This window comes from Diorhabda carinulata, chromosome 8, assembly GCF_026250575.1.
Source record: "Diorhabda carinulata isolate Delta chromosome 8, icDioCari1.1, whole genome shotgun sequence".
Taxonomy (NCBI): Eukaryota; Metazoa; Arthropoda; class Insecta; order Coleoptera; family Chrysomelidae; genus Diorhabda; species Diorhabda carinulata.
In genome coordinates, this window is record NC_079467.1 from 225,208 (window position 1) to 239,156 (window position 13,949).

The window sequence follows — 13,949 nt, forward strand, 5'->3', positions numbered from 1 at the left end:
TAATTGAAAAGTACGTGCAGGCAGACTAAGAGTAAACGAAGAGAAAGTTCAAGAGAATGACGCATCCGAAAACGCATGAAAATTATTAAAGACAATGGCAATGAGGAAGAAAACATAGAAGAAGCAAGGTTTACTCGAGTAAGCAAACAGGCAGGGACAATAAATAAGATACTAATCTCCAAGAACATTTCCCAAAAACTAAGCTACATCTTACGTAAGCGTAACGTGGATACTGAATAAAGTAGAGCAGAAAAAGTTAGATATATGGGAGAGGGAATTATTTAAAAGAATATTAGGAGGTAAAAAGGAGGAAGTCAATAAGACGAAGGACAAACCAGGAAATAAAATGACCGATATAAATAAGGCAGGAACACGAAAAAAAGGAAGATCCAAAAATAGATGATGTGTGGACGGCGAATGCAAGAAACAGAAAATTATTACCACGCTATTGACCTAGATGGCCTGTGTGTAACATATATAAGAAATATTTGAAAATTTAATTATTTAAAAATACGTAATCGGTTTTACGAGTTTTCTTATTTGGTCCTTGGAATGAAATTAAAACAAAAAATATTTACGTGCTGATAGACTGCTGAAAGTAACTAGCATATTCAAGTTTATTTAAGAATAAATGTTTTGTTTTAACCGTTTATAATGAAACTTTTGTATCATTTTCTCGATCATATCAATACAATTTTAAATCTAAAAGTTATTTAAATTGAGACTTATTATAAACTAAATCTATTAATCTATGATACCTCGACAAATGACGACATTTTTAGTTGTAAAAAGCAACGATCTGCATCTTTGAAACTTGTTTTTTGAAACTCCTTGTTGTTTTCGACAAAACTTCGTCTGACCGACCCAAATTTTTGGTATTGCCACCGTTTATGCGTAGTATATAAAAATAAAATAAAGTATACAAGAAAACCAAAACTTTGAAGACAACAGAAGTCCATTATCATTTCCTAAATTTCTAAGCTCTAAGAAATCATTTTTCATCGATAACGACAACAGCAACTCAATGGTTTACGTAACATGGAAGGTTCCTTTGAATGCCAAGTGCTTATAGACTCTTGACAATCGACAAAATCGACGTGGATTTAAATATGGAAAACGAAGATGAATGAGGGTGATCTAACCCTAAATTTCAATCAGTGCTTGCCGATGAAGGTCACCTTCAGACAGAAATATCTCAACCTCCTCTGATTCCTTTCTTACGACATTTTAAACAAGTTAACGCCTTATATTATTTATTAGGATAAAATTTATCCTTATCTCTCAAAGATTCTCAGGTTTGTTCTTGATGGAACATATTCAAGACGTAACCAGTGGAAGGATGAGAATTTTTTAGTATATTTCCCAAATTCTGAAGGCTCCTCGAGATAAGATAGATGTGGCATGGAATTATATACCTAAGGGAAAGACTAATCCCCTTGATCGTAATATATCGGAAATACTAGATTTGGTGAAAGAATTGTCTAAATATCAATGTTTTCAACAGAATTTTATATTGCTTAAGAAAATGGAGAGAATCGTCCTTGCTCTGAAGACATAGTCGAAGACACTTTTGTATCTAGCGAATGACCAACAAACTCACAAGCTTTTTTAGAAAATTCCATCAATTAATTGTCGAGTTTTAAAAAGTGAAATGTTTGAAATCAACTTAATCGTGAATTTTTCCGTGATAATCTTTTATTTTCTTCAATATATCAATCATAATTATATGGAGAAAAAAATGTTTTACCAGCTCCAGCATTTCTATAATTTGGCTTAGAAACATTACGGTGGAGATTCAAACTATACATACAAAATATTTTTCTGAATAAGCCTCTCTACTTACTACGATATAGATCCAAAAATGTTTTACTATGATTATAAATTACCAGTGAGAAAAAGTCCAAAATAGAAAATGTTGAAATTGGCGTTACTGGAACGCGTGGAGATGTTTGGAAAATATCTTTTTATAAGAGAGTTCCTTGAATATTTTCACTTACCTTCAATATTAAATGGCTTAGCTGCTACCAATAGTTGATCGTCCGAACCTGCAGGAGCTCCAATAACCATGCTTACAACAAGCAAACAGGAGAAAATCACAATAACTTTATTCATTTTGAATATTGGTTTAGGATGTTTTGCTTACGAAGAAAAGCAGACAACTATTGACGATGTTAGTAAAATCACAGTTTTATACAGAAGTTGTATCATGACCTTTAATGCACTGATAATATTGTATATTTTGAACAATTGTCAAATAATTATTAGGTATTGACATAAGATAATGCATTGGAGTCATTAAATGATTGCAACCAAATGTAAATGTATATTTCAATAATAATGAAAGTATTACTAAATTCCATGATTTATAAGGCAACACTTTTATGTTGCTGGCACAAAAAGCTTGTTTTAAATCTATACTCAATAATTTCCAAGTTTTCAGAGTATACTTTTAGTACGTATATTAAATATTATAGAATGAATTAAAAATATTATCCAGTATATATTTTCCATTAAATATGGATACGGTCAAGGACATACAATTGATATATTGATTGTTCGTTAACTGTTAAAGATTTTAGACGTGCAATTGGTCGCTTTTAATTTATTAATGTAGATTTTTGAGTGATTGTATTCTATTAAAATATAGATATCACCATTTCAATTGATGATGAATTATTAGTAGAATATACGGCGCCAAATATCGTAGAAGAGGCTAAAACAAACAACTCTTTTTCCGAAAATGTGTTAATACTTCACGAGGATGGTACCAGAAGTATCTGGCCTAACCTAGAGATGCAGGTAGTTGCTTGAAAATAACACTGTATTAGAAAGTACACATTCTATACAGCATATGTTTTAAATTTGAAGTTTGTTTGACAGTCATCAATAGTAAACGTTTTCAGTGAATTTGTAAACATTGAAAAAATTGGTCATCGTTAGGTGATACTAAAATTTTTTTTGAAAGGCTTTAAGGTGTTAGCAGAACCAATATAAAAGTCGAACTATATTCTACTCTAGGTGAAACTGCTTCTTAAAGTTAAGAGTTTAAACGGTCGACGGCAATGGTCGACCAAATGAGGTGACCATTCCAGAAATCTTGAAGAAAATCCACAAAGAGGTACTGGATGAGTGTCGAATGAAAGTGCGCGAGCTAGGCATTTCAAAAAATGCGGGACAATGCATATTATTAAAAATTTGGATATGAGAAAGATGTGTGCAAGATGGGTGCCGAGATTGCTCACAATGGAACAAAAACAACGTCGTGAAGATGTTTCCATCGAGTGTTTGGTAATGTTTAATAAAAATAACCCCGTATGACAACCATGAGTCAAATATTTCACACACGAAACAATCCAAACAATGAATTGAAAAGAGAGCACCGGCTCCAAAGAAAGTAAAGATCGTTCCATCTGTAGGAAAAGTTTTTGCGTCGTATTTTTGGGATGTGCGTGGAATAGTTCTCATTGACTATATGGAAAAATGAACAACTATCAACGGCGAGTATTTTGCGAACTCATTGCTACGTTTGAGCGAATAAATCAAACAAAAACGTGCGCAATTGTCTAAGAAGAAAGTGTTGTTTTATAAAGATAATACACCAGCTCACACATCCGTTATAGTAATGACCAAAATTAATGAATTGCTACCTTATGCACACTATTCCCCAGATTTAGTCTCCTCGTATTATTTTCTGTTCGCAGACTTGAAAGATGGCTTCGTACAGGTGATTACATTGAAAATCCACCAAAATTTTTGTGTTTTCTTTGTTGTACCAGGACCATCCTAGTATGAAGGTGAGAAAATCAAACCAAATAGTCTTTGGACATATCACTCGATGCTACATAGCACTCTTAATATTTATCTTGATTAAGATCTTACAGAATATTTGGAACTGCCAAAGAAAAATCGAAAACTCTAACAACTGAACAAATTCATCAATTTATTCGAGGGCTATTTTAGCCAAAAAGTAATAAATTTATTAATCCAAACTACAAATTTATAGAGATTTTAGAAACATATTTTGTGTATAAAATGACTAACAATGCATGATATTTCATAGTTAAATTTTATTTTTTATTCACACGTTCTATCCATATTAGGTAAATTGATTTATTGTTAGTGTGACAAAGTACATTTAGACTCTTTAAAAAGGTAAATGAGGATTTCATCCAGCTCGTAGATACTAAATTGTTCCTTGTAACGTACAAATTTATTCTATACATTTAGTTCCATAATTGAATATGTAATACATATGATTTATATAATATTCTTTTGTTCTAATAAAATCGCAAAGCATGACAAATGGTTCAGCAGTAATTGTTCTTCGGCGATTACAGTCATCTGAACATTGTGACAAATATTGAATTAATTCTATGAAAAAACTCTAATAATTCATTTCATCTGACATTTTTCTTATTTCGTTAATCAATTATTGTTTCGCAATAGTCACTTCTTTTTTATAAAAAAAATTGTTGTTGTCTCTGGTAGACGATATAGAAATTGAAATCTATTCTTTCATTTTTCTTTTTTTACCTGTTATTAAAAAAAAATAATTTAAGTGGCTATAAAACATAAGTGACTACTACTCCCCAACAATTAGGTAAGAAAATAGTTACAATATAAACAAGGTGTTCAGTTAAAAGTTGGCAAGTTTATCTATTGAAATAGCACGAAATTGCATACTCGAACAACAATTTTCAGTCACCATTTATTATAATGCTTTGATACATCAAGCAACAAGATGTTACTCGTTCCCTCTATCAGCAATTTTGAATTTAATCCAGATTTCTAATTAATACAAAAATGGAACCACTTATTTCTAGTTACTGAAACATGAATAACTTTGGATTGTCAGTACACTGTATCTCAGAAACCAAAAATTTAATTTAATCGGCATACTAGACTGTTATAAATTCATCTTATATATTAAAAAAATTGATGATTTCCATTCCAAGTCCGTTCAGGCGTTCTACCCAACCGATTTGCTTAATTTTTTTTTCAATGAAAGGTATTGATGCACAGATCAGCCATCAACCATCGGATTTCATCTAATTTTCACCATTCTCAAGTTATACTCTAATGCGATTTCCCCCTGTACATTACTTATGGGAGTTTTTCACATACACACGTTCTATCCTCAATATCTCAGGTTCTATTCAAGATAGAGACTTCGTTTTGGTTTAAGAACACTCGATGAAACACCTTCTTTCTTTTGAGTTTTTGAACACTTAAATCGGTTGAGTTGGAAAGGAGCTAGGCGCGGGCATTCAATGTGGAGTTATGGATTTTTGTAGGTTTTTGGCAATTTTTCTACATTCAAAGATCTATATCTCAGGTTCTAATATAGCTACGTTCTTTTCTATTATAATGATTTCTGATACTTATTTAATGGATTCGTAAAAGCTATTTCACACGTAAGAGAAAGTATGTAGGCTGGTTTTCAATTGATTCGAAGAAAAGGGTAGTTGAATGATCTTATTTCAAAATTCGTTCAACTATCTTCTTAAAAAGATCACATATTATTTACCTTCAGTATAAATGGGATTGTTAGTCTATTGGTGATTGTAGGGAAATATTTATAAACTCCTCTTATTGTTAATAATAAAGTTTACTCATTAAGTGTCTTGAGAACCTTATTTGACTCGAAATTTTCATTTTTTGTTTTCAATTCGTGGTGAGTAGCTTTCAATAACAATTTCTGATATAATGAGCTCGGTAACTCCATACGAAATGAGGAAAATAGATCAGAACTAGAGTTGTTTTATAATATTTATTGAAAATTTTTTCAATTTAAATTTGATATTTCATTGAAAATTTTATTTTGTCGCACAAACTGGTTTGGCCACCTTCAGACATTCTTCTTTAGTCTGGAAGTTGTTCTTCGTTGCGTGGCATCCACCATAGATTGCGTTAACACAGTCATTATCGGAAACGCTCCATTTATAACGAGGAAATGCCGCAAAACATGTAGATACTGATCCATCTTCAACTTGCAGGCTACAATCTAGAAATAAAATATATTTATATATATGAAAATGTTTTTTTTTTAACTTTTTATATCTTAGAAATTTTTATATGTTTTCCGTGATAAATTGCCTTGATTTGAGGTTTCTTTTGGTAAAAAATAAAGTTAAAACAACAGTAATCTGAAAATATTTGTATTTGTTACACGATATATTAATTTTTAAGGCATTTATTAAATTTATTTGCAAGATGAGTTGACATAGCGCGAGATTTATATGGACTAGGAGATGGCCAAGGTCGGGTTACCCAGAGTTCAGCCCGCCTTGGGTGAATATGAAATTGCCGAGGTGAGGTTAAGCTCAAGCTAAACCCCGTCGTTAAGTCTGGTGGCTCCTATATGGGATATGGCGCAAACTTTTAAAACTATTTTCTTTCATTTAAATCTAATATAATTTTTTCAAATATAAGTATCGTCATTTGCGAAATTGAACATTACATTTGGTTACTTAAAATGAAAAATATGGACATTCTTGGTTATGAAAAAAAATATTTACTTGAATAATTACTAACCTTGAACTTGAAATGGTTCAACTGCTGCCGAATGATCATCCACTCCCGAAGGAGCTCCAGTAACCATGCTCACAATAAGCAAGCAAGAACTAATTACTATGATTTGATTCATATTCAAATTATATTTGGTATTCACTATGTTTCGTGTATGAAGAAGGGTAGACAACTATTCAAAATGTCACTAAAATATGAGTTTTTATACAGAAGTTATGTATTGATAAAATTATACAGAGTTTATGTTTATGACCTTCGGAGCATTGATAATATTGTATATTTTAAATATTTATCTCATAGTTATGTTATTGATATAGAATATAATAATGTTCAATAAACCTATACAAATCTTCGAAGAACTTTTTCATGCTGTTGCTATAGAAAATAGAAATCCGAAAAATGATATGCGAGCTTCGTAAAAAAAGTTTTTTTATGCGTTTAATATGATAAAAATACATAGTAAATTCTTCTTAAATCGATAAAAAAAATAAAAACCTGTCAAAAAGATGTTCGTTGGTAAAATAAATAATTTGTTTGTCAAGAGAATCATAAACCAAATGGAAAGTTTGAAATTTAATGACTTGATACTATATGACTAAAAACCATATTCCCGAGAACTGTCGATAACTATTTTTTAATTTTCATGTAATAGGAAATAATAATCTACTAATTTCTTTCGAGTTATTAAAAATATATGCATCATTTGAAAACGCAACTCAACGCTACAGGTAAACCATCGACATATGTCACAACAAAAAACCCTTTTCAGAGATCCATCCATGGTACTAGAAGACAGTCTAGTCAAACAAAGCTGCAAATATGATTGTACAAGAGTTGTGTGGAATATTTCCGACCTAATATTTCTCAACATAGTTCATACAATTCTTTCGGCGATGCTCTAACTTTTTAACCTTTCCATACAACATCATCGTCTGAAGAAAATCTCCCTCATACAAGTGCAACTTTCAGGTTTGGAAAGAGGTAAAAAATGCTGGGAGCCGGATCCGGCGAATATAGTGAACGGTTAACCAATTCGAAGAACAATTCGTGAATTTCATCCATGGCGATTACCGTGTAAGAAAGTGTGTACCCATTATGGAGAAGCAATTTTTTTTACGTGCAGTCGTTTTGTTTATTTTCGATCCCATTTCTATTCCAACAAATAATCGCCATCACTTTTCCAAGTAATGAATCCGTCTATGTCACTTTAGGAGCGGGTTCGTCCTTTGCAATTCACTGTCTTGACTGTTATTTCGTTTCAGGAGCGTAGTAGTGGATCCAGGTATTATCTACACTTATGAATGATTCCTCAATCATTAGATAACATTAGTCAGTCATTTAATATGCTGATGGGCTCGTTCAGTACCATTTGGTGTTGACATCGCTGGTTGTCGCTGTCGCAGATCCCTAGTCGTGACTCAAGTAATGACATCTCCAGATCGAGGTCAGAAACTTTTCAGACAATATTCCAATAATCATAATTAACATCCTTGTTGTTATTTTTGAACAGAATTTTCCGTTTTTGTTTACAATGTTTCAATTACGTACATAGTTGAACATTATGCAAATTGGGAAACTCACGGTTTCCATAAAAATTCACTGATGCTACTTTAAACCACAGTGTTAAATAAAGTTTTAATCTAAAGGTTAAATATTGCATGTCTGTCATTATCTCTCATTAAAATAATATGCATTATATCCCGCTTCAAGTATTCTGGATACGCCAGCATAAAGTTTATCTCATTACGTTTATTTAATGAACTATTGCCAATGTCTCGGTTCTCTTGATGTCTGTGACTCAAAATAATGACGAATGTTTGCGCAAAAGTGAAACGTTTGAAGTGAGTACAAGGATATGCATAAACTCTGAAGAAGTACACCTCAGCCGGCTAATGACCGTGAATCCAAAATAACTTTACGGATATGCAGAGAGCGGCTGTTGGGTGAAGGCCATTAAAGGAAAAATCGAGGAAATTATCTACAGATTGTTGTGCACAATTAATTGCTTCGTGAATTTTGAGCAAGTCGGAAATTATGTTCTTTTATGTACTAATCCGGAAAGAAAATATTTTCCATTCCTGTAATATGAAGAATACTGTGAGTTGAAATTTAAATTCGACATGGTTTTCCACATCATTCTCGAGGATGTACAATCATATTTTACGAAATATTGAAAAATGTTATTGTAGATATCTTCAAGGTACACATTCTAAACATACTGTTTTACCATCAGCCTCTGAAGACGATAACTTGGTTATCGAAACGCGTGTCGTGTCAGACAGTGTAGTGTGTTCAGTATGAATATTAGCAACGGTTTTAAAACTTATTTCGACTTCCTACATTTAATATAGTGAAATTAATGCATCAAACTAATTAGGCTTTTTTATTATTAACATAAATAGAGTTATTGACAATTTAAAACTTAACACTTAATTTCTTAATGATGGATATGACCTCCTTTTGCCCTAATAACATCTCTTATACGATTAGGTATATATCTAATCAAGTTTGCTATTGTTTTTTTGTGGAATGTTTAGCTACTCTTCTTCTACTGCAACAATAAGCTCTGGGATCGAGTTGGGGTAGGAAGTCTACCTCGAATCTTTCTTTTTAGCTCCATCCATAACCCGATACAATAACCCCATAACCATAACACGTAAATTCGTCTCCGATGTAGTCGACGTAAGGTACCACATAAATTGCTAAAATCACCATCATGCACCACCTCTACAAGCACTCCGATCTTCAAAATAGCAATCTGCAAATCGCTCTCTTGGTCTTCGGTACACTTTCTATCTTCGGTCGATATTATGGAGGTATATTCAGATCTCAGAGAACAGAACAGATCCCAATTGTTCCAACGTCTAATTCAGATGGTCCTTCACAAAGTGCATTCGTGCTTTCTGATGAACTGGAGTAATTTTTGGACCAATCGCAGGTGTTTTAGGACTCTGGTTAGTCTACTTCTTACTATCCATGATTTATTTGTGACGATTGACACAAAGAAAGTGACGATTTTTTAATGTTTTTGGAACAATAAAGCGGTCATCAGGAGCAGTTTTAAATCGCCTTAATTTTTATATTTTTTGATATTTTTTATTTTCGCTACAATCACCACATAAACAAATTTCATTTTTTTACCAATTGCTACGCATATAAACGATAAGATTCGCTGATGAATATATCCTCACATTAAAACATATTAAATTGTCTTTAAAAACAGCATATTTCTTTTTTTGATCTGATGAATAATTGAAAAAATATATATTCAAAATCAAAATTTAACAGTGGACCGATTTTTATGCACGCAAGTGTATAAAGAATGTTATATAATTCCGTTAATATAAAACAAACATGATTTCTCAAATAAGAACCCCTATAGATTGTAAAGAATGTGGATTTATTACATTTTTTGTAGATTTTGATATTTGGTACATTATATAGTCGATCAAGACGCTTATCTACAAATCGTAGATATAGAATCTTCGATTATGTAACTTTAATTCTTATTAAACATTCGCTATATCCAAATTTCATAAAACCAGAGTTATTTTGTAATATTTATTGTGAAACATAATTAATATTAATCTATCAAATTTTCTTAATAAGCATTGACAACATTTTTCTTTTCCGTTTTTATATATTGTTTCTTAAGAATGGCAGAAATTGGACATCATTTGGATAAAAAAATTATTGTATAATAATGAAAATTTGTCTATTCATCCATTAATGTTTATCTAAGAAGCATCGAATAACCCATATACCGAAATTTTTCACACACCTTGTATATTACCGTCTAGAAAACGAAACGACCATTCTTTGGTACATTAAATATTTCATTTATTAATCTCACCAAATGAAAATGTTCCGTAATTGACCAAATCAACTATTCCAAACAATCATTATCAACTTATTAACTTATAGAAGAAAAAATAATGATTTCTATTTTCTTATTCTTTGTAATCACCTTGGATTTACTTCACATCGCAAATACTTTTGTTTAACTTTGTTATTTAAACTTCATTTAGAAGAAATAAATATAATTATTACTGAACCTTGGACATCGAAGATAACCGAAATCTTGAATTACTTGAAGATAAACAAACTTTTGTCATTGAAATTTCTAGAGCTTTTTCTATCTACTAAGAATCTTTGATTATTTTTGAATTGAAACGTGAACATTTTGAATCAATCTTCATGTCGAATTTTACTATCAATGTCCATACAAAACGCTTCAAATATCTTCTAAACGCCATGCCTGATTTCTATGAATTTTTACTAATTTTTTATATATAAAAAATATGTTACTTCGAATAGATCACCCCAATATTTTCAGAAAAATTAAAGATCTAACAACAATGTTAATACGAAGGCTGCTACTTAAGTTAATAAAAACAAATATTTATAATTGGATGCGGCTTGCGCTCCGATCATCAATTGTTGAAGCATTTTTTCCATTTCAATTGAGGTACCTCCAAAACAAGTGATTTGAAACATCAACCGCTTCTTGTAGAAAAACGTTGACCTCGCAATTTATTTATGATCTGCGTGACTGAGAAGAAGTCGTCAAGTGCCAAACAAAGACTGTACCCAATTTTATGTTTTGACTATTCAAAAACGTTTTTGTTAGAACTGTTGAGTGAGAGCTCGCATTGTCTTCTGCTATTGGTTTTTCTGACTTTTTCACACTTCTAACAAACAAGTTCAGTTATTCCGAAGAAACCGGCGACCACAACAACTTTTGTTGGATTTGGCTTGTCTTGTGAGATCCATACAGTCGATTGTATGTTTAATTTCGGGTTCATATGCAAAGATCCATGATTCGTCGTCTATCACGATCTTTTGAAGCATCGCTATTGAAGTTTTGGAAAGCGCGTGGAACCAATGCCCAAGTATGTCTTAAACTCACGGTTTGTCACATGAAGATCTTGCGATATCAGTTCGATATTTTATGACTCAACAGCCGAATTTGGACAATCTTGACGAAATTCATCGTGCACCAAGTACAACCAACCAAGTACAACCACGATTGAATTCGGAAAACCAGCGAAACTCGGTGGATTCAATCCAATTTTTCACCAAGATCAATGTTTTAAGTAACTGTAAACAACTTGAATAGTACTCGTTCAAAACAAAACCTTTACAGATAATCTGGGAACCAACTAGCAAAATGAGATCATAAGACGAAATCTGAAATGACTCTTTCAAAATACCAACTAGCTCCCAGACTAAGAATAAACTTTGTAATCATGCAAGCCGTTTCCGAGATAATTGAGGCGTGTACATGTCAAGGGGACCATTTTAAAATAATATAATCTTATTCCATATTCATTTCATCTCCACATACCATAGAGCATCCGAGTAAAATGAATCCCAAATGCATATTCAATACACACATTAACAATGAAGTAGAATTTTTATTATATACATCATCGGACTAATTAATTCGCCTCTTTGGGACGTCCACCGTAAATGGAACGTTCTCATTCTTAGAACGTTCAAGAAGGAAATACCAAGAGAATAAGTTAATGGGAAACGGTTGGCACAAAACTCGAACTTGATATGGCTTCAGTGAATAGGAAACGGTCCATTATTGACTGACAATATGTGAGGCATGTGAACTTGACCCAACTAAGATTGTGCTTTATTATCGCATTCTGATTTATTGAGATACAGCATTTCATGTTAATTAAAGTTTTTAAGTGTGAAAAATACATACAAAAAATGCATTATTTGCATATAGAACTGTATTACTAAAAATATGTTGCGATTCTAGTAAAACGATAAAATAATTTAGTATTTATTGCTAAACTAGAATATAAGCTATATTGGAGTGTATTTAATAAGAATCATTGATGAATTTCAGCACGTTTGAGGCAAACGGAAAATGAACAATCAATTTCTGTACACAGTAAAATTAAAAACTATTGAACAAACATTTTCCACCAATATATGATTTTCGGGCCAAGGTTTGTTCTTGTTTTGTGTGAATTCGTTGAAATGCCTCCGAAAAATTCAAACCGTTGCCTCGTCAAATTTTTATCCAAATCCCACCCCAATTCCTTTTATAGATCTACAAAAAAGTCTTCAATAACAGACTTCAACATTACTCAATAAATCGTGTGACTGACACACAGATGGCGTTGCTATTGTCAAATCCATATGACGTTTAAGAAATACCAACTTTCAAAAAACTAACTAACAAAAGTGTTATTTTCAAAACAACGGATTCGAAACAATCTCGTGTGTTGATTTATCATTGCTTCTTAATAAAAAATACTGTACAAGCTAAGCAATGGATTCAAAAGTATAATCCGGACTCTGCTGCATTTTTTATTGATTTGCTGAATTTAAACGTGGTTGTACAGATACCGATGATTATGAACGTTCTGGTCGTCTAATTAAGGTGGTTACTCCAGAAAACATCAAAATAGTTCACAAATTAATTAAATCTTATCGTAAATCGTAAACTGTTTACATTTGACCATGAGAAAGCTTTTTTCAAAGTGGGTGCCGCGTTTACTTACGGTAGTTCAAATAGAACAACTTGTTGATGATTCTGAGCAGTGTTTGATCATGTTTACATGTAATAAATCAGATTTTTTGCGTCGATATGTGACAATAGATAAAACATGGATCCATCACTTCACTCAGGAATCAAAACGATAATCATTCGAGTGACTATTGGCTATTCGCTGATCTCAAAAAAATGGTTATCGGTAAGAAATTAAGCTCAATTGCTGAAACTGAAGCAAAAGACAAATCCTTCTACAAACACGGCATCTAGAAGTTAGAAGAGACATTTGAATGATTGTATTGCTCTTGAAGGAGAATAAATTGATGAATAAAATAGATTTTTGGCAGTAAAATGTGTTTTTATTAGTTGTGTGATTAATTGAGTGATGTGTTAGTATACTAAAACAATTCAATTCCCGATTTTTTCTGACTACGTTTATTGGCTTTAATTTAATACAATATGAAAATTAACCACTTTTTTGATACAACAATTTCTAGTATGTCTCTTATAGCAACATTCTTCAGATATTCTACCGCTTGGAATTAACGGAGTGGACTAATGTGTTTACCTAATACCTGTTCGACTTTGTTAGAGAGAATGAAGATGCGTTTCCAGGTTCGACTACTTAAAATCTCCATAAAAGAATTCATTGGCGTTACAACTAAACAAAATTATTAAGAAAATTAGCACTTTCTTCTTATAATACGGTAATTTCAGTTCTCACTTGAAATATGTATACACGGTTTTTAGTAAATTAAGTAATAGTTGACCGAGTACACAATACATGATTCTCTCTAATTTCTTCAGTTCTGGTCACTCTGTCCGGGTACCTATAATAGCACAACTATTTTTTTTGTGTAATTAATTTAGATACTCCATAAGAAACTTTGACTTGATTAATTGT

At 31.9% G+C, this 13,949-nt stretch overlaps 2 protein-coding genes across 2 annotated transcripts in view; one reads left to right on the plus strand and one right to left on the minus strand.

Annotated features, from left to right (window-relative positions):
• LOC130897240 (tyrosine-protein kinase-like otk) overlaps positions 1–13,949 on the plus strand; it is a 118,373-nt gene that overhangs the window by 69,561 nt on the left and 34,863 nt on the right. The gene's annotated exons all lie outside the window — the stretch shown is intronic.
• LOC130897246 (kunitz-type U19-barytoxin-Tl1a-like) lies at positions 5,757–6,758 on the minus strand. Its single transcript, XM_057806005.1, has 2 exons — positions 6,535–6,758; positions 5,757–6,004 (listed from the first exon to the last, which is right to left on the minus strand). The coding sequence occupies exons 1-2, from the start codon at positions 6,644–6,646 to the stop codon at positions 5,817–5,819; spliced, it is 300 nt and encodes a 99-aa protein (XP_057661988.1). The 5' UTR covers positions 6,647–6,758; the 3' UTR covers positions 5,757–5,816.